Source organism: Dromiciops gliroides, chromosome 2 (genome assembly GCF_019393635.1).
Source record: "Dromiciops gliroides isolate mDroGli1 chromosome 2, mDroGli1.pri, whole genome shotgun sequence".
Lineage (NCBI taxonomy): Eukaryota > Metazoa > Chordata > Mammalia > Microbiotheria > Microbiotheriidae > Dromiciops > Dromiciops gliroides.
This window is the reverse complement of record NC_057862.1, coordinates 350,747,320-350,768,818: the sequence shown is the minus strand read 5'-3', so window position 1 is coordinate 350,768,818 and position 21,499 is coordinate 350,747,320. Positions and strand designations below refer to the sequence as shown.

The following is a 21,499-nucleotide window of genomic DNA, read 5'->3' as shown; positions in this document are numbered from 1 at the left end:
TTGGATCATTGCACTGCTGAGAGTAGTTAAGTCATTCACAATTTCTCATTGAACAATACTGCTGTCTCTACACACAATGTCCTCTCAGCTCTGCTCACTTCACTATACATCGATGTTCATTAGTCTTTCCAGGTTTTTCAGGGATCATACTGTTTGTCATTTCCTGTAGCACAAGACCATTCGACTACAATCATATAACACAGCTTTTTCCATCATTCCTCAATTGATGGATATTCCCTTGATTCTAAATTCTTAGCCTCCACCAAGAGTTGCTATATATATTTTTTGTATAATTTTCCCCCCTTTTCTCTTTTTCATGTAATATTGTTAACTGTTTCCCTTCCATCCTATTCCGTTCCCCATGATATTTATTCTATTATCCATCTTCTTTCATCCTATCACTCTTCAAAAGGGATTTGCTTCTGTCTGTCCCCTCCCCCACTCTGTCCTTCCTTCTTTTGCCCCTCTCTCTTAATCCCCTTCACCTCCTATTTTCCTGCAGGGTTAGAGAGATTACTCCATCCAATTGAGTGTGTACATTGTTCCCTCCTTGAGCCAATTCTAATGAAATTGAGGTCTTTGAGCCAATTTTGATGAGTGTTAGGCTCATTTACTGCCCAGATTAAATAGATTATTCTACCCAGTTGGGTGTGTCTGTTAGTCCCTCTTTGAGGCAGCTCTGATGAATTTAAGATCTTTGAGCCTTTTCTGATGAGTGTAAAATTCAATTACTGCCCTGCTCCTCTCCCATCACTTCCCCCACTCCATAAGCCTTTTCCTGTTACTTTCATGTAGGATTTCACTTCTACCCTTCCCCCTCCCCCAGTGAATTCCCCTCATCCCTCAATATAACTAAAGATGTTATCATCTAGCTAAGTGACACAGTGGAATCATCACCCCTGGACCCAGGGGGATGCCAGCCAAAACCCAGCCTCAGACACAAGACAGTTGCCCACTTTATGACCCCAGGTATGTCCCCCAGCTGCAATTTTTTTATGGTTCTCTAGGGTCTTGTATTTGAAAGTCAAATTTGCCATTTAGTTTAGGATTTTTCATCCCAAATATCTGAAAGTCTTCTTTTTCATTAAAGTCCCATTTTTTTATCCTGAAAGATAATGTTGAGTGTTGCTGGTTGTAATTCCATTTTCTTTGCCTTGGAATATCATATTCCATGCCCTCTGGTCCTTTAATGTAGAAGCTGCTAGATCTTGTGCTATCCTGACTGGGGCTCCACAGTACTTGAATTCTTTCTTTTTGGCAGCTTGCAATATTTTCTCCTTGATCTGAGAGCTCTGGAATTTGGCTATATTATTCCTAGGAGTTTTCTTTTTGGGATCTCTTTCTGGAGGTGATCGATGGATTCTTTCAATTTCTATTTTAGCTTTTTCTTCTAGAATTTCATGGCAATTTTCCCTGAGAATATTTTAGAAGATGGTGTCTAAGCTCTTTCCTTGATCATGGTTTTCAGGTAGACCAATAATTTTCAAATTATCTCTCCTGGACCTATTTTCCAGGTCGGTAGTTTTTCCCAGAAGATATTTCACATTGCCCTCTATTTTTTAAATTAATTTGGATTTGCTTTATTGTGTCTTGGTTTCCCATAAAGTCAATGGCTTCCATTTGTTCAATCCTCATTCTTAGGCAATTATTTTCATCAGAGAGCTTTTGTACCTCCTTTTCCATTTGACTTTTCAAGTGGTTGACTTTTTTCTCATGTCTTTCCTGCATCACCCTCATTTCTCTTTCCATTTTTTCCTCTACCTCTCTAACTTTATCTTCAAAGTCCTTTTTGAGCACCTCTATGACCTGAGACCAATTCATATTTTTCTTGGAAGCTTTAGATATAGGGGCCCTGATGTTGACATTTTCCTCTGAGGGTGCCCCTTGGTCTTCCTTGTTACTGAAGAAACTTTCTATGGTCCTCACCTTTCTCTGTCGTCTCATCTTGCCTTTCTTTTACTAGACTTTTAGTTCCTTAAAAGTGGGGCACTGTTTCCAGGCTGCAGTATCCCAAGCTTAAGAAGTCCCAGGTGGTATGATTTAAAGAGAATCAGTTCTTCCCTCACCAGGCCTGTTTGCTGGTACTAGATGACCCCAGACCAACTTGCTAATCAACCAGCTTTGTGTGCTGTGGTTGTTAGCTCCGATGAGCCTGCACCCCTCCCCCACCTGGGCCACTGCTACTGGAGCCTACCTCCTGGTTCTCAGCAGGGGTGTAAAATCCAAATTCTGCCTTTACACCAGGAGAAGTGCCATCCTCTAGGGCTTGCTTAGAAAATACAGGTGCAGCCCACAGCGATAGTCTCCATGACAGTCCTTGGGGCGCAGGCCTTCTGCTGTCTCCAGCCAGGTCGGGGAAACAAGGAGCAGAGATGACGGCGTACAGGGATCTGGCTGTAAATAGGAACACTCACCATGGTTCGGTCCTCCTGCATCGTGAAGGGATTGATACAGCCTAGGCAAAGGCAGCGGGCCTCAGGGAGGTCCACGGGGATTCGAGCTGGGTCATGATTCAGGCTGCAGAAGAGATGTGGGAGGGAGGCTCACAGAGAAGGAGCTGATTGACCGAGTGCTCCCTTGTCCCCTTGACCCAGAGGTGAGGGCTAAGACCAGGCCAAGGCCTTTGCCCTCTGGTCATCTCTCCCCAACCCCGAGTTGGTGTAGTATAAAGGGCCTTTGATTAAACATGGGATATTTCTCTGAAGTACTACCTTCTATTCAAAAATATAATGAATGTGGCAGTATCAAAGTATTCCCAGAATCATAGAATCTCAGAGGTAGATGAGGATGTCAGATTCAATCTAATCTGGGGCTGAGCAGGAATCCCCTGGACATCCCCTTGGTAAGTGTTCATCCAGCCTCTGCTCAAAGACCCTCGGAGATGGGGAACTCACGATCTTTAGAGAGTTTCTCCTTATATAGGTCTGAAATTTGCCTTTCTGTAACTTGCCCTGCTGCTCCTGTTCTGCCCTCTGTGGCCAAGAAGAACTTTTCTACATCACCATCTTCCAAATACTTGAAGACGGTGGTCATGTTTCCCCACTAAGTTTGCTCTTCTCCAAACCAAACATCCCAAATTCCTTCAACCTAAGGTGATAACAGCTAATATTTTTATAGTCCTTTAAGGTTTGCAAAAGCACTTTAATGTGAAGAACTCATTTGATCCACACGACAACATTATTAAATAGATGCTATTGAGGAAATGAAGACAGACAGATATAAAGTGACTTGCCTAGGGTCAAGCAGGTAATAAATGTAACAATCATATCTTCCTGAAACCAGGGTCAGGATTATGAAGTGCCTCTTCTCTACATGTTTAATATTCTTTTTTTTTTTTTCTTTTCTTTTGGTGGGGCAATGAGGGTTAAGTGATTTGCCCAGGGTCGTACAGCTAGTAAGTGTCAAGTGTCTGAGGCCGGATTTGAACTCAGGTACTCCAGAATCTAGGACCAGTGCTTTATCCACTTCACCACCTAGCTGTCTCTTAATATTCTTTCCATGACATCTTACTACCTTCCAAATAGGCAGCCATGGTATAATGGGAAGAACCTTAGACTTGAAGTTGGGAGACTGGGTTCAAGTCTCAGCTCTGATATTTATTAGCTGTGTAAGTCACTCAGGAAAGTCACTTCCTCTTTCTGAGCCTCAGTTTTATCATCTATGGAATGGGGAAAATAATGTTTGGATCAACTATCTTGAAGAGATCATGTGTGTAAATGTTAGCTTATGATTATAACTATGGGGACACAAGCAGAGAGTTACAATTATCCTCTGGTGGGCAATTGTCTGAGCCTGTATAGTCCGAAGAGACCCAAACGGATAGCACTGAACGAAAAACTCTTGAGTCAGCTTCTATACATGTCTAGGTTTTGAGATAAGTGATTCACTGATGATTTTTTTTATGGATAGCTCTTATTATAACAAAAACAACAATAATACATAACAACTTATATTCATGTAGGGATTTAAAGTGCTTTACATACATAGTCTCATTTGATTCTCTCAACAACCTTATAATTTTATTGGTATAAGGAAATAAGAAAACTTTCTCTAAAGTATATCAGCAACTATTCAACAAGTTAGTTGGGGTCTTGGGTTTAGAGCATTGCAGAAGTTGTGTCTTTTCCAGGGTCACACAGCCAACATATGTCAGGGATAAGTCCTGAACCCAGCCTCCTCCCTACAGCCAAGCAGCAGATAATTATCTCCATTTTGTGCATGGGGAGAAAAAGAGTCATAAAAGTGGTTCCTTGTCCCAGGGTGTATAGACAGTAAGGGGCAAAGCTTGAAGTGGAACCCAGGACTTCTAAATACAAGCCTGACACTCTTTCCACATTACCAGCACTGTTTCTGTTGTTGCCTTCACTTGACTTTATTCAGTTTATTTAGGCTTAGGTCAACTGCCACTGCCGCTTTCTACATGGTTAATGTCCTTAACTTTATTTAATCTTTGCTGTTGGAAAATATCTTAGAATTGGAATGGATCTTAAAAGTAAGCAGGTCTAATATTCTTTCCCATGTTAATATTTTATAGTGAAAACAACACATGATTTGATAACAGTAGACATACATTTAAATCTTGGTTTTCTTACTTATTATCTGATTGGCTTTGGGGAACTTCATCTGGGCCTCAGTTTCCATATCAGTAAAATGAGGAGGGGGCAGTTAGGTGGCACAGTGGATAGAGAGCCATACCTGGAGTCAGTAAGACCTGAGTTCAAATTCAGCCTCAGACACCTGCTAGCTATTTGACCCTGGGTGAGTCATTTAACCCTGTTTGCCTCAGTTTTTCATATGTAAAATGGGCTGGAGAAGTAAATAGCAAACCATTCCAGTATTTTTACCAAGGAAACCCCAAAAGAGATCACAAAGACTTGGGCTTGACTGAAAACAACTAAACCACAACAAAAAATGAGGAGGATGGACTTCATGTCTTTTTCTGCCCTACATCCTATGACTATTACTGTTCTAAATACTATTTTTTTTTTTTGGTGAGGCAATTGGGGTTAAGTGACTTGCCCAGGGTCACACAGCTAGTAAGTGTCAATTGCCTGAGGCCGGATTTGAACTTAGGTCCTCCTGACTCCAGGGCCAGTGCTCTATCCACTGTGCCACCTAGCTACCCCCTGACTCTCACTCTTCTACAGCTATGAGTTTCTATCCCAGTTCCAACACCACTTTTGTGTCCTTGAACAAGTGACTTCTCTGATGTTCCATCTCCTTTTTGGATAATAATAGTTGCCCAACCTATCTCATAGGGTTGTTGTAAGGAAAGTGCTTTGTTAATCTTAATATACTAAAGAAACATGAGATGGAGTACGATATAGTGGAGCGAGGGCTAGACTTGGACCCAATCATGTTGCCTTGACTAAAGTACACACCTCCCTCTGCCTCAGTTTCTCCCTCTATAAAAAGAAAGGTTTAAATTAAATTGCCTACTGGCTCTACCATTCTATGATTCTATTATTTTGTCATTCTATTATCATTCATGCCTTGTTCTAGGGACCAGAGCCTGGACTCACCTGTATGCCCATGGAGACAGGCTCCTCTTGTTGGACATCCACAGTTGCAGGTTGACCTCACATTTGCCTTTGGATGGCTCTGAGCTGTTCCTCAGCTGGGTCACCATCTCCTGAATGCTCCTCTCATATTCTTCCATTAAGGCAAACCCCTTCTCCCCCGGCAGCCTCACCCTTTGGACCAAGTCTAAGGGTCCCTGAGCCACTGGGAGAAGAACTTTTGGCCTCGTTGCCCCTTTCCTCTTCACTTTGGGATGCTGGAGTTTGGTCTTTGGCTGCCCTGGGACACCCAGTGTCAGGGAGAGGAAGATGGAGACAGCAAGGAGTCCAAGCTAAAGAAAGAACCCATAGGAGTGTTACCATCTAGGTTGGCATAGCAGAGAGCCAAACCAAGGGCCACACTCCTGAACCCCTGTGAGGCCGAGTAGCGAAAGGCGATCCATGGCTTCATAGGCCTGGTTGTGCAAGAAGGAGAAAAGGGTAGTTCAGTGAATAAAGCACAGCACAGTGGATAAATAACTGTCCCTGGATTCAGGAGGATCTGAGTTTAAATCCAGCCTCAGACACTTGACACTTATTAGCTGTGTGACCCTGGGCAAGTCACTTAACCCTCATTGCCCCACAAAGAAGAAGAAGAAGGAGGAGAAGAAGAAAAAAAGAAGATGAAGAAAAGGGTTCCGTGTTGCCTAGAACTTTCTCCTCTAACTGCCCGCTGCAGTTGCCCTTCCCCATCCACCCACAAACATACCTACCACAATTACCCACCCATCTCCACTCCCACCCATATATTTCTGCATGTAATCATACACATTCCTTCCTTTTATTAAAAATCCTCACATCTAACTTTTATCAACACTCTGCTCCCTACCTCACTTATATCTATCTTCAATTACCTACTACTTCATACATTTCTATCCATTCATATTTACCCCCATCCCCTCACCCCTATCATAAAATAGATAGCATTCCAAAGGAAAACTGTTATGTTGAAATAACTATCAAAATATTTTAAAAAGAGTTGCTCTAGAATCATGGGATTTTTCAAGTTTAGAGTTGGAAGAGACTGTTGAAATTATCTAGTCCATTCTTTTCATTTTACAAACAAGGAAACTGAGACCAAGAGAGAGCAAGTAGTGCCTTGCCAAAAGCCACATAGACCACGAGTGACAAAGTCAGGATCTTACTTAATTCCAAACTTCTGTTAATGGCATTTTATCTTCCTAGTCATTATTGTTGTTATTGTTGAGTCTAAATCTTCACGACCCCATTTGGGGTTTTCTTGGCAAAGACACTGGAGTGGTTTGCCATTTCCTACTCTAGCCCATTTTACGGACGAGGAAATTAAGGCAATCAGGGTAAAGTGACTTGCCCAGGGTCACACACCTAGAAAGTGCCTGAGTCCAGATTTCAACTCAGGAAGGTATCTTCTGACTCCAGTGTCAGCACTCTATCCATTGTGCTACCTAACTGCCCTAACTTTCTGGTCATCTAGATTCAAAAATTCAATGTAATCATGGATTCTTCCTTCTCTCTCATCAATGTATCCAATGTGCTGCTTAATCCTACTGATTCCATCTCCAAAATACCTTTTGCATCTATCTCCTCTTCAATCATGTCAGCTAATTCCATACCTCATTATCTCTCACCTGGACTATTATCAAAATTTCCTCATTAGTCTCTCTGCCACTATAGTCTCCCCTCCCTAGTCCAGCCTTCACCCAGCTACCACCTTTATCTTTCCCCCACTCAGAAACCTTCCATTGTTCCTTATTGCCTGTAAGATAAAATGCTAACTCCCTAGCCTGTCATCCAGGGCCCTCCATAATCTAGGTTCAAATAACCTTGCCAGCACTCTCAATTCCAAGCAAATTGCATTACCAGCTAATTTCTAATCTTCTACTGCTATCTCTTGCCTCTGTACATTTGCTGGCTCTTTCTCATGTCTGAAATGTACTTCCTCCTTATTTCTACCTATTGGAATCCTTCCCTTCCTTGAAGGCTCAATTCATTCCTCCATGAAGCCTTTCCTAATTCCTTCCAGATGAAAGTAACTTCTACCTTCTTGAATTTTCCTAAGACCTCTATTTTATCCATAGCTCCTCCCATCCCCTGTTCCCATCACATTTGAACTTGTGGTACAGAATCACAGTTTCTCAGATTTGGATAAGACCTCAAGAATGATCTGTCTTGAAGAATACCTGATGAGTGCTCATGAAGTTTTTGAAGACCTCCAGTGAGGGTCGCTCCATATCCAATCAGTTGTCATATCAGCTTTTTAGTACATACCACCTTCTCTCTTCTGACACTACCATCATCCTGGTACAAGCCCTCATCACCTCACACCCGGACCATTGTAATACCTTGCTGGTTAGTCTCATTACCTGATGAGACTAACCTTCATTTTAATTTTTTTTTTGGTTTTGTTTTTTGTGGGGCAAAGGGGGTTAAGTGACTTGCCCAGGGTCACACAGCTAGTAAGTGTCACGTGCCTGAGGCCAGATTTGAACTCAGGTCCTCCTGAATCCAGGGCCGGTGCTTTATCCACTGTGCCACCTAGCTGCCCCACTTCATTTTAATTTATCCTCCAGTCAGATTGATCTTCCTAAAGCACAAGTCTGATCATGGCCACACAACCATTCCATTAACTCCAATGGCTCCTTATTACCTCTAGGATCCAATATAAAATCCTCCATTTGACCTTTAAAGTCGGTCCTAGTACTAACACATTTCTTTCCTACCTCTCCAGCCTTCTGACATATTACTTCCCTCCATGTATTTTATGATCCAGTGACTCCCACGTCCTTGCTGTTCCTTGTCCCTGTACAATCCTTCCTTCCCTCTCACTTGTTCCAGGAACAATAATCAAATCAATACTAGGATTGTTTCTGGGAAAGTCCCATCCTCAGATTACTCTATGGCTCCACTCAGCATCCCCATACCTTCCCCTTTCAGTGGTTTCCACTCTCCCTGTTAACATGCAAATTCCCTGGGGGCAAAGACTATCTCATATTCCGCCCCCCCCCCACCTTAGTGTAGTGCACTTAACAAATGCTTTTAAATTAATTAACCAGTTAAGGAATGAATATTCCTGAAGGCAGAGATAATAAAAATAAAACCAGTTAGCCTTTTATAGCTCTTTAAGGTGTGCAAAACACTTTGCAAACATCTCATTTGAGTAGGTGATGCTATTATGTCCATTTTTATAGATGAGAAAACTGAGACAAACAGAGGTGAAGTTACTTGACTAGGATCACATAGTGAGTAAGTATGTGTGGGGAGGGCTATGTTATTGTTCATTTTTGTTTACTTTGCTTTGCAAATTGAATTGAAATCAGAGCTTTGATGTTTACCTTTAATTTCTGGTCTGTACCTAATTCCTTCCCTAAGCAATGCTCATAGCTGGAACTGTAATAATCATATATAGATATATAGTAACAATTTTATATAGATATGGCTTCATATATATCTAGATATGATTATTACAGTTTTAGCTATGAACATTGCTTAGGGAAGATATATGATTTTATATATGTATATAATTATTAAAGTTACAATTATGAGCATCACTTAGGGAAAGAATATGACTTCATATATATATCACATATGATTATTACAGTTCCAGCTATGAGAATTGCTTAGGGAAGGAATGTTCATGTATACATAATACACACGCATATATGTATATATGTGTATACATACATGTGCATATATATTTGCAATTTCTACATTAGTTTAATATTTATTAGAATGTGAGTTCCCAAAGGCAGAAACTGGTCTTCCTTTTTTGTGTGTCAGCAGTGTTTAGCACAATACCTGGCACAGAGAGCATATTCAATAATTGCCTATTCATTGTCAGATTTTATATATTTGGGAGTCAAAGGGGTGCAGTAAAAGAACCCTGAATTCAGAGTCAGAATCAAAACAAAACAAAATAGAAAACATCACTACAGCTTGGCTTCGAGCCCTGCCTTTGACCCTTACTAGGTATATGACTTTGGGTATGTGACTTTACCATATTGAGCCTGTTTCCCTATCTGTCAAATGAGGACATTGAAGTAGATGATGTCTAATGGCCCTACAGGGCTACAGCACTGACTGCACAACTCTCCAAGACCACATAGCCTCCTTCTTGTCTACCATATGAAAGGGTGTTAGGGAGTAAAGAAATAGTTATGTTTTCACATTGCACACCAAGTTGTCAGCACTGTAAACAAGTCATCCCTGTTACTGTGACAAAGGAGATTGAAAATGGCTGCTGGCTGGAAGCTGACAAGTGTCTAGAGCAATAGTTCAGCTCCAAGGGTGGGAGTCTTTGAGAATGCACTGTTGTAAGCCTGTTAGCTCAAGGACTGCAGGGGAGATGGGACAAGTGGGTTAACACAACAGGGGGCCTTAGCAGATTGCAGGAATGAATGACCAGGTCAAGATAACTGGAAGATGGATGGGTTCATCAATATGCATGGGCAGTAAGACTGTTACCTGGACAACAGGGCCCTCCCCTATGGAGAGTGGATTGAGCATGTGTAGGATTATGCATGCAACAGGGTCAAGTGATCCAGGAATAAAGTTTGAGTGACATTTGGGAATGGGTGTGGGAGGAGCAATTTGGGCAAGTGTCATGGGCATGGGAGGAGAGTGGGGTTTAGCTTACTGAATTTGTTATACTGTTTTGGGAGAAAAAGTTGAGCTCATATGGCAAGTTCAATTCTCATAGCCCTTAGCCAGAGCTGTGTGGGTTCAAGGAAAGTAGATAAATCCAAGTTTCCTTTATATTTCTCCTGTAGTTCCCACTGCCTATGATGTGGCTCAGGAGTGGGGTCTGGGAGCTGTGCATGGAGTTGGTACAGTTGGCAGTATAGAACTTGACTAATTACTGGTCTTTCGGAGCTGATTACATGGTGGATTCAAGATGCTCTAGAACAGGGCTTCTTAAACTTTTTCCACTCACCACTCCTTTTTTCTGGAGAATTTTTTTACGTGACCCTGGGCATATAGGCATATATAATAGGTATACATAACCTTTTACTGTTGTCAAATTTTTCACCATCCCCCCATTCAATTACTTGATCCCACAGGGACTGCAACCCACAGTTTACAAAGCTAGGCTCTAGAATATAAGGCAATAATACTTACATGCTAGGAATCCAAGTTACACAGAGGGAAAAGGGAGATTTACAATCTACTTTAAAACTGTTAACATGTAGGGCAGATACTTGTCCCTGGGGAAAGAATATTGTTTTTCCATTAAAGAGGAATTAGAAAGCTTAGTTGATAAACATTATAGCAGAGCTGTGATTGAAAATCAATGCCTGGAAAATTTAAAACAAAAAACAAGCCCTTAAATCAGCTTTTTAAACATATATTCAGGTTGGCAGAGGTGAGGAAAAGACACCAGGATACTTCCTGCTATGGGGAGGAACTTACCTAATTAGGATTTGGCCATTGGGAGGAAGAACTATGCTTGCTAATTTAACTAGTAATTTTTTTTTTTTGCAGGCAATGGGGGTTAAGTGACTTGCCCAGGGTCACACAGCTAGTAAGTGTCAAGTGTCTGAGGGCGGATTTGAACTCTCGTACTCCTGAATTCAGGGCCGGTGCTTCAACCACTGAGCCATCTAGCTGCCCCCTTAACTAGTAATTTTTGCTAATTTAGATATAAGAATGACTTGGTTTTATGTTGTTGAAGTAAAAAGTTCCTTCTAAATTTCTGTTTCCTGGGATAATGTCCTGGTTGCTTTATCCTAGTTATAGCCCTGCTTTGCAGTCTTTATAACTTGAGTAATAAGAGGAAAGGAAACTGCAAGGGGAGGGGGAGGGTGATACTCTGGCAGGTTTTGATGCCCCAGATGAATGAAAATGAGGAACAGATGTATTTAAAAAGGAGAAATGGGATCAAGAGCCAGGTGGGTTACCCCTTAAGCAAGAAAATGAAGCTTGGAAATAAACTGATGAAACACAAGAGTTAACAAAGGAACAATTGTGGCAGTTAAATCTGGAGCCAAGGAAGAGACTGTAAGATATCAGGCTTTCATTCAATGCCATATCATCTGTGACAGTAGGAATATTAAACAGATATTAACAATAAACACTATTAAACAGAAAGACTTATAGGATGCCAGAAGAAACAGGAGAAAGGAGCTTGTGTTTATGGTGGGACAGCATTACAGAATAAATAATGAATTGTATTGCTGACTTAGAACGTCTGGGACATCCAGAAAAGGTAAGCCTGAATCAGGAGCTCCTCAGGAAACTGTTTTCACTGGGATCCCTGAAGACAACGAGAGATCCTTCCTCTCCCTTAAAAGACCTCTTCGGGAATGATCATCCCAGAAAGGGAGACAAGAGAGAAAATAGTTGATAAATATATGCTAGGGAAACAAAAGCTCCAAGTCTGAGGTCTCTGAACAAAGGACTGAGGCCAGGAAACAGCCTAGGGTTTTGAATGGTCAAGCAGAGTTGTTAAGGACAGGGGTAGGGTGGGGATGGGTGGGGGCAGGAGGTAGTCCTTGAAATCCTGCTGGGGTTGAACAAGCACAGAAAGGAGAGCAGGAATTTGGGACAGCCAGCGCAGCTTTGCCATAAATTTTTTTTGGCTTGCTGCCCATTACAAATGGGGGAGGAGGAGGGGGCTTATCCACAGGACACAGAGAAGAGTCTGTATCATTGGTCAAAGCCCATACGGGACTGAGGAGTGTAGCAGGTAAGCAGGAGTCAAATCGGGTTGCAAAATATGGAAGAAAGGAGACATTTTCCAAAGTAGTGAGCAACCCTGAAAAAAGGAGGGAGTGAGTCTTCCCTAAGTGGCATCAAGTTCTGTTCCATGGAATCATTGGATCATAGGGTTAGAGCTGGAAGAAAACTTAAGAGGACATTTTGTTCACTTATTTTTTTTGAACTGATGAAGAAACTGAGGCCCAGAGTCAGTGTGTAATAAATGCTTGAATTATAAGGTTTTAGCTGCCTTACCTCCTGACTTAAGTCCAATACCGAGGGTCACATAGCTAGTAAGTGCCTGAAGCTGGTTTTAAACCAAAGTCTTCCTGACTTCAGTGCTCTGGTCAGGAAAAAGTCTGTAAAGGTCTAACCTTCTTCAAGAAATGATGACTTTGAAAGTGAGACTATGGCTCAGCTTTTTTTTTTCCCCCTAGTGAGGCAATTGGGGTTAAGTGACTTGCCCAGGGTCACACAGCTAGTAAGTGTTAAGTGTCTGAGGCCATATTTGAACTCAGGTCCTCCTGACTCCAGGGCCGGTGCTTTATCCACTGCGCCACCTAGCCGCCCCTATGGCTCAGTTTTTAGTGTATTTGTGGGTGTTCAGACGCATGTGTATGTGAATGTGATTTAAATGTATATACATAGGCATGTTGGAGAATATACTCTTTTGGGGAAAGTATTTTTGTTTTTGTTTTTGCAAGTTTCAATGGACAAAAGACCTTGAGTAATGGTGGGAAATTATGTTGGCATCTGATTGAGTATATAGGAATATAAATAACAGTTTCAGGGAGAGATAAAAATGGCTATGAATTCCATCAGGGAGGGAATAAAAATGGTGGTCGTGGCAGGGAAGTGATGATGATTCATGTGATTAATAAATTCGGAGGTCCTTGGATTTTGGTATTTAGCAAATTGATTTTTAGATCACAAAGTTTTAACTGCCTTACTTTCTCATAGCTGTCTAGCACAGGACAATACATTTCAGCCCTTAATGAATTGTTGTGTTGCTACATGAAGCTCATAAATTTGTGCATCAGAATATGAACCATGAAAAAACTTTTCCTATATTTTGCTTATTGGTCTTATTAATTGGAATTCATTACATGTATAATTTTGTTAAATGTGGATTTAGTAGAATGAAAATTTAATGATATTTCTAGAAATGGAAATTTCCTATGATTCTAATTAGATGTAATTAATAAGCTTATAGATTTAGGGTAGGGAGAGTACCTTGCCCAAGCCTTTCATTTTCTAAATTAAGAAACTGAGGCCCAGGGAGGCGACTCACCCTGTATACCATAGGTGGTAATTGCAAAGAGATATTTTGAGTCTAGGTCTTCTGACTCCAAACCCAGTTCTTTCCCCACTTCATTACACTGTAGCTTATTGTTTAGATGAAAATTGACATCAATGAAAAAAAAAGAGTTGAATTCGAAATTGGGGTGATGCCCATCACTTGGGGAATGGTTGAACAAATTGTGGGATGAGATCAGGATGGAACACTATTGTGCTGTAAGAAGCAATGAGCAGGATGCTATCAGAAGGACTTATGAAAAATGCAATCCATTTACAGAGAAAGAACTGAAGGTATCTGAATATAGATTGAAGTATTAAAAAAAAAAAAGAAAATTGACATCATTGGCATGTAGCCTATTGGCTGCTGACAGGAAAAAGGAATCCTTCCTATGGGAAGTGGTATACCACTAGCTGTCTTTTATGGTGGATCTCCTGTCTTCCATGGACTATTTAATTGGGGAACCAGGCATTAACAATCTGGACATAGATAGTATAGCATAGAGGAAGAAGATCTGGACTTGGATTTGAATCTGGGCTTCAATCCTATCATGAATTCCATGGGTTTCTTGCATAACCTCTTAGGGTCACAGTTTCCTCTACTATGAAATGGGATGAATAATGCCTGAAACTCCTATTTCAAAGGGATATTGAGAGGAGGTAATGTATGTGAAGTGCTCCGCAGACATAAAAGCACAATGTAAGGGTCAGGTATTTTTTTGATGTAGGAATTGGGAATTCAAATATTTGTGGATAAGCTCTTTTGTAAGCACCTGACAAGCTATTTTTTTAAACAAGCCTGAGTTGTTTTTGTTCAGACATTTCAGTTGTGTCCAACTCTTTGTGATCCCTATTTGGGGTCTTCTTGGCAAACATATTGGAGCAGTTTGCCATTTCCTTTTTCAGCTCATTTTACAGATGAGGAACTGAGGCAAGCAAGTTTAAGTGACCTGTCCAGGGTCACATAGCTAGTAAGTATCCGAGGCCAGATTTGAACTCAGGAAGATGAATCTTCTTGACTTCAGGCCCTGCACTCTATACACTGTACCACCTTTCTGCTCTGGCCTATGTGTATCATAGCATAAAATGGACCTTCTTCTACCTTTGGTGAGAAGGCCAGGTGACTAACTTCTCTTTCCAGTACAGGTGTAGAAACTCAGGTACCAAAATTCAGAGATGGGGATTGCAAGTGGAGAATGAATGGTCTGTAAAGTGTTGGCAAAAGTGGATCATGAGGGGCAGCTAGGTGGCGCAGTGGATAGAGCACTGGCCCTGGATTCAGGAGGACCTGAGTTCAAATTTGTCCTCAGACACTTGACACTTATTAGCTGTGTGACCCTGGGCAAGTCATTTAACCCCAATTGCCTCACCAAAAAAGAAAAAAGTGGATCATGAGCTATTGGGGCTTTTTCCTATTTGGACTATGGGCTTGCCTTGGGGAGCATCTGGAGATATCACTACTTCCCCTTTTGTGCTTGGTTTATATAAGTTACAGCAACTGTAATAATGACTTTTTATATTAATGGAAAGAGGGATAACTAGGTTATCAGGCGCTTGGTATAGAGTCATTTAAAGAATTACAAGTTGACTGCTAAATAATAAAAAAGAAGGTTCAGATCCAGAAAGGCAAGGACAAAGTGAGAACTTGTTTAAATAAGTTCATGGGGCAGCTAGGTTGCACAGTGGATAGAGCATTGGCCCTGGAGTCAGGAGTACCTGAGTTCAAATCCAGCCTCAGACACTTAACACTTACTAGCTGTGTGACCCTGGGCAAGTCACTTAACCCCAATTGCCTCACTAAAAAAATAAATAAATGAATAAGTTCATGTAATAAAATATAGGGGTAAAACAAAAACAAAAACAACAACAACAAAAAAGGGGCAGCTAGATGGCGCAGTGGTTAAAGCACCGGCCCTGGATTCAGGAGTACCTGAGTTCAAATCGGGCCTCAGACACTTGACACTTACTAGCTGTGTGACCGTGGGCAAGTCACTTAACCCCCATTGCCTAAAAAAAAACAAAAAACAAAAAACAAAAACAATAAAATAAAATAAAATATAGGGGTGGTGTTAGGAAGGGGTAAGGATCCCTTGAGCAGATGGGGCATTTTAGTATTAATATAGGATTAATAATAATAATAGCTAGCATTTATATAACACTTTAAGGTTTGCAAAGCACTTTAAAAATATTATCTCATTTTTCTCCTTATAACAACCCAGAGATGTAGGTGCTATTATTATCCTCCATTTACAGATGAGGAAACTGAGGCAGGTGGTGGTTAAGACTTGCCCAAGGTCACACAGATGGTGAGTACCTGTGGCTGGATTGTGAACTCAGGTATTCCCAGCCCTAGCTCCAGTAATCTACCCCTTGTACAAACTAGCTGCCTCTTAAGATGGGTCCACAGGAGGATTTTCATGGGAGGTATGCTCTAACTTTACCATAATGGCTCCTATCTTCACCCTTTAAAGGAAGTATCAATAGGAGTTCATGAGAAAACAGCAGGAATGTCAAACCAACAGGAGGCCAGGTAAGGATGATCAGAGTGATAGGCCTGCAGCCCAACACCCCAGTAGCAGAACTTATATTGAGCACATTCAAAACTATGCAAATACTTGTTAATCATATTAGGAGACAAACAGCAACAGATGTGGGACATCTGTATCATCAGATGGACTCCATGTGGACAGCAAGTCCATTCCCTGTAGCTTTTGGCTGGAGATCTGTAGGCTCGATAAAAGGCCTAGGTAAATTGAGGCTTACAGGAGACCACTAAATGGGATTGGGGAGAAGGGAAGAGGAAGCATTCTAGATCAAGTCCTAACGCCTCCTGATAGAAAGTCTTGCTGGAAAGAACATTTTCACCTGGAATCATGCAGTGTTACTTACCTACATATCTGTAAATGTGCCTTTTTCCTCCTACAGTCAATGGCTAAGTCTCATCACAGACTCTGGAACAGAAATCTTTATAGTTTGGGAGAATTGGCAAGGGTACTCTGCTGACATGTTAATAACAACTACCATCTGTGGGGTCGTTGAGTTGTTTCAGTTGTGTTGTACTCTCTGTGACCCCATTTGGGGTTTTCTTGGCAGAGATGCTGGAGTGGTTAGTTATTTCTTTCTCCAGCTCACTTTACATATGAGGAAACTGAGGCAAACAGGGTGAAGTGACTTGCCCAGGATCACATAGTTAGGAAGTGTTTCAAGCCAGATTTGAATACAGAAAGATGAGTCTTCTTGACTAGGCCTGGTGCTCTAGCCACTGTGTTACCTGGCTGCCTTTGAAGAAATCATAGGATCCATTAAAAAAAAAAAATGAGTAGAAAAGAACATCAGCTTATTCCAGGTGACACTGTGTTACTGGTAGAATTTGAGGCTAGTACCCAGTTCTTTTGACCCCTTTGTTCTTTTCTTTACACAACACTGTCTCCCCCTCTTTGCCAGTGAAACACTAACCACCCAAAATGAAATATGGAGCAGTCAGTCAAGCTTGTAAGTGTTTGGTCCATATGTTGCTTTTTTTATGGAAGGACCAGGTGATTGGAAAGATTTTGCCAGGTTTCACTCAGATGGCATATCCTCTGGATGTGTCCTCAAAGTGGGGAGTTTATGCCCAATCCAACTCTACTTCATCATAGAGAGATAGCATAGAAGAGCAGAGAGTGGTTTGTGCCTGGAATCAGGGGAGATCTGGGCCTAATCCTGCATCAGATACTTGATAGCTGTGTGACCCTGGGCAAACAATTCCCCATTCCTGAACCTTATTCCCCTTATCTGTAAAGCAAGGATAGTAAATACTTGAAAAGAAAGTACTTTGTAAACCTCAATGTACCATATAGTACATGTGTTATTATCATATTAAGAAAACTGAAGATGCTTTAGAGAATATCAGCCCTTCATTTGACAGAGGAGGAAACTGAGGCCCAGAAAGGGAAAGTGACTCACCTAAGACCACACAGCTAGTGTAACAAGTGACAGTCAGAATTGGAACCCAAATTCATTGACTCCATATCCATTGCTTTGTATTTGCAGCCTAAGAACTGTGTTCCAACAGTCAGCTACTGGTGAATGTTATAAAACTAGGCTCTGTACCCTCCTTGGCCTGAGGGACCTCCCAGGTATGAAGGAGGAAGAGGGGGACCAGTGAAAGAATGTTTCTCTGATGGACTGTACTTCCAGGCCAAATAACCTCAGCCATGCACCAATAAGAAAAAAATAACTGAACCCCAAGATCCCCAAATGGGGGGGACAGAGAAGAGAAATAGAAAGGATGGGGGTGAGGGACAATCACATACCAGAATGTGAGCTGAAGGCATTGTAGGGAACCAGTTGATGACAGCAGCAGCAGCAGCAGCAACAGCAGGGGATGCCTCCCTTGGACTGGCAGAAAAAGGATGGAACAAGGCAATTATAGATAAAAAGGGGTGTGTTTGTGGGAACTGGGGGGTGGGATGGTTCGGAGCCTCAACCCCTGGCCGTGTCTGGCCTAGATTCATGTTGGCAAGAGAGGGGGGGCCGTGGGCAGCCTCGGAACCTGCCCAAGGTGCAGCCCGGGCTGTTGACAAAAGGACAGTGTCCTGTGTGTCTGGTGGAAGCTGGCTGGACAGCATCTCTGCTCCTGGCTTGTGGCCACCTGACCACCAGCATCCACAGCACACGCTGAGACAATCAGGTTCCCTGGATGGACTTTGGGGGGAGGGTGAAGGTTGGGGAGGTGCGGTCAGAACAGCAAATGTCCTCAGCAATTTTTTTGGCTGCAGCTGGAACATGGCCTAATCTCACAGGGAAGCAGCTTCTGAGCCCTGCAAAGAAGCCACATTTTCAACAAGGATCAGGAGTTTGTGCTCTAATTCCTGCTCTGCCACTAACCTATTCTGTCACCTTGGGCAAGTCATTTCTCTTTTCTCAGCCTTATTATCCAAATGTAAAATGAAAGGGCTGGAAGAGACAGTTCTTAACATGTCCTTCAGCTCTCACACTCAAACTTCTATGCTCTAAGATACCTTCATCTCTGCTCTTCTATGTTCAAAGATACCTTCACCTCTGACGTTTTATGTTCTATAATATCTATTTCAGCTCTGTGTTCTTTTATTTATTATAATTTCTTTTTTTTTGGTGAGGCAATTGGGGTTAAGTGACTTGCCCAGGATCACACAGCTAGTAAGTGTCAAGTGTCTGAGGTCGGATTTGAACTCAGTTCCTCCTGAATCCAGGGCTGGTGCTTTATCCACTGCACCACCTAGCTGCCTCTACAGTTCTGTGTTCTAAAGTCAATTTTCACTCTGACATTCTATGTTCTGTCTTCTAAGGCCTACCTCAGCCCTGACATCCTGTGTTCTTTGTTCTAAGGCCCATCTCAGCTCTGGTATTCTAAATGGGATGGGGAGTGTACCCTCTTATTCACAGGAAATATAAGGTATTTCTTAAAAGTGGAGCGATGTGGAAGGGGGATGATTATTCCAAAGACTTCAAGGAGTGCAATTGTTCTAGACTTTCTTTAGAAGAAATGCAATTTGATTCTAACCTGTGACATGGAAGTGTGCCCAGAGGAGCACCACCAGCATTGTGAGGGGGAATTGAGACTCTATCTATAATGACTGGTTGAAGGAACTCTTCTAGGCTGCAAGGTTTGGGGCAGGATGTGGTGGTAGTAGAGAGGAGATAATGATGATACTTCCCTTAATGTATTTATATGGAAGAGGGATTCAACTTGGTCTGCTAGGCCCTGGAAGAAAGAATTAGTAACAATGGAAAAAGGTTGTAGAGAAGCAGATTTAAGCTTGATAAGGAAAAAAAAATTCCTAATTATTAATCCATCCCAAAGTAGGATTCCTAAGGAATGTATTCCCCTCATTGGAAATCTTTTAGCAAAGGTTAGATGACCATGTGCCAGGGATATTACCGAAAGAATTCTTGCTCAGGTACTGATTAGACTACATAGACCACAGATTTAGTACTGGGAGATAGATGCTATTATTATACCAATTTACAATTGAGGAAACTGAGACAGACAGTGTGACTTGTCCAGGGTCACATGCATTAGTAAATACTGAATGCTAGATTTGAACTCAGGTCTTCTCGACACCAAGTCCAGCTCTCTATCCACTGCACCATTTAGGTGCCTCTTATTTAGCTAAGAGTTTACAAAACACTCTCCTCATTGTAGTCCTTTGAGGAAGATGATGCAAATATTTCCTCCATTTTACACATAGGGAAACTGACAGGCAGAAAAAGCAAAATGACTTGCTCTGAATCCTATAGCTAGCCACTGGCAGAGGAGACCCTTGAACCCAGAGCTTCTGCCTGCTAGGCCAGGCACTGTACCAGCTTCCCAACAAGGCTCTTCTGTGAGCAAGGCCTGGGGGGTCTGGCAGAAGGAAGGCAGGAAATAGATTCTGGGGAGGCAGCTCTTCATGCCCTCCCTGAAGTGGGTGACGAGCTGTGAGAGAGCAAGGGGAGGGGCGAAGAGGTTGTGCCTCAAGACATGTTTTTGGAGTCATCTTCCTTACAAAGTTTCCAGTGATAGAGCTGAGCTCTGCTTGGTATTTGACCAAATATGGTGGTATTTCCCGATATCCTCCTGCCCTTGCCAGCTCCTCAGTCATGTAGTGCAAACCTCCCCTGGACACATCCATCTTGCGACATTCCAAAGTGGTTCTAGTCCTACGAATGAGCTTCACTCTCCTGCCTTCTTCCCTTTCCTATAAATAACCCTGGGCGGGGGTTGGCAGGACTGGAGGGCTGCGGGACTTTGTCCTCAGCCTCCTGCTTCTTCATCCCTCTCTGCGTTCTTTGTTATTGAAGAAGAGCATAGGGATCTTTCTGGTCCCTCATATCACTGAAGAGTATGAGGACATTTTTCCTCCAGGTCACTGATCCTATATGATCCCCACGATCAGCTCATTCACAGTGATACACAGGTGACTTTCTATTCCACTCGCATTATCAAAGACCTCATTCCAATTCCAAATTTGGAATTGATTGGGTGACATGGGAGATACTGGCACAGGACCACCCAGCATGCCATGCCCTCCTCAAAGAAGGCATTGTGAACTATGAGTGAAGCAGAATTGCAATAGCTTAGAAAGAACATGAAATGTGCAAATTTAGAGAATCCAACCCAAATGTTCACATGGACTGTTTGTACTTGAATTGTGGTAGAGCCTTCCAAGTTCATATTGATCAGATCAGCCGCAGTTGGACCCACGGTACCTCGACTTCAACATAGTGATGTCATTTTGGTCCTTTTTGAGAAGGAAGGACAACAATCAAAGACCTCATGAAGCTCACAGAGTAGAAGGGACTTTAGAACACAAAATATAGAAGTCAGAGTTGGAAGTAGCCTTTAAAGTTCGAATATAGACTGCCAGAGTTGGAAGATATCTTAGAATATGGAATATTCGATCTGAAATTGACCTTAGAACACAGAAGATGGAATATCAGAGCTGAAAGTGACTTCAGAACATAGGACATAGGGGCAGCTAGGTGGCGCAGTGGATAGAGCACCGGCCCTGGATTCAGGAGGACCTGAGTTCAAATTCGGCCTCAGACATTTGACACTTACTGGCTGTGTGACCCTGGGCAAGTCACTTAACCCCAATTGTCTCACCAAAACAAAGAAAAAGACCATTAAAAACAAAAGAACATAGAACATAGCATGTCAAAGCTGGAAGGGGCTTTAGAACATAGAATTTCAGATCTGGAAGATAACTTTAAAAGACAACACATAGAATATCAAAGCTAGAAAGGATATTAGGACTTGGAAGATAGCAGAAGCAGGAAGTGGAACTTGGTCTTGAGGCAGCTCAGGCCTCTCTCTGTTGCAGCACATATTCCCTCACACCCCCAAAGCAAGGCTTGGCTTGTCTTCTAGAAAGCTATGACACAGACAAGGCTTGCTTTAGGTGCTTCTTGCTTCTCTCCGCAAACATTCTTTGCTCCAACCCTCCTGTTGCTGCATAATGGAATCAGAG

At 42.1% G+C, this 21,499-nt stretch overlaps 1 protein-coding gene across 1 annotated transcript; it reads right to left on the bottom strand.

Moving 5' to 3' along the window:
- Positions 1–2,270: 2,270 nt before the first annotated feature.
- IL17B (interleukin 17B) lies at positions 2,271–20,161 on the bottom strand. The gene is made up of 6 exons (XM_043980755.1): positions 20,036–20,161; positions 19,851–19,965; positions 18,065–18,212; positions 17,822–17,906; positions 5,523–5,851; positions 2,271–2,517 (listed from the first exon to the last, which is right to left on the bottom strand). The coding sequence occupies exons 1-6, from the start codon at positions 20,159–20,161 to the stop codon at positions 2,271–2,273; spliced, it is 1,050 nt and encodes a 349-aa protein (XP_043836690.1).
- Positions 20,162–21,499: the final 1,338 nt, after the last annotated feature.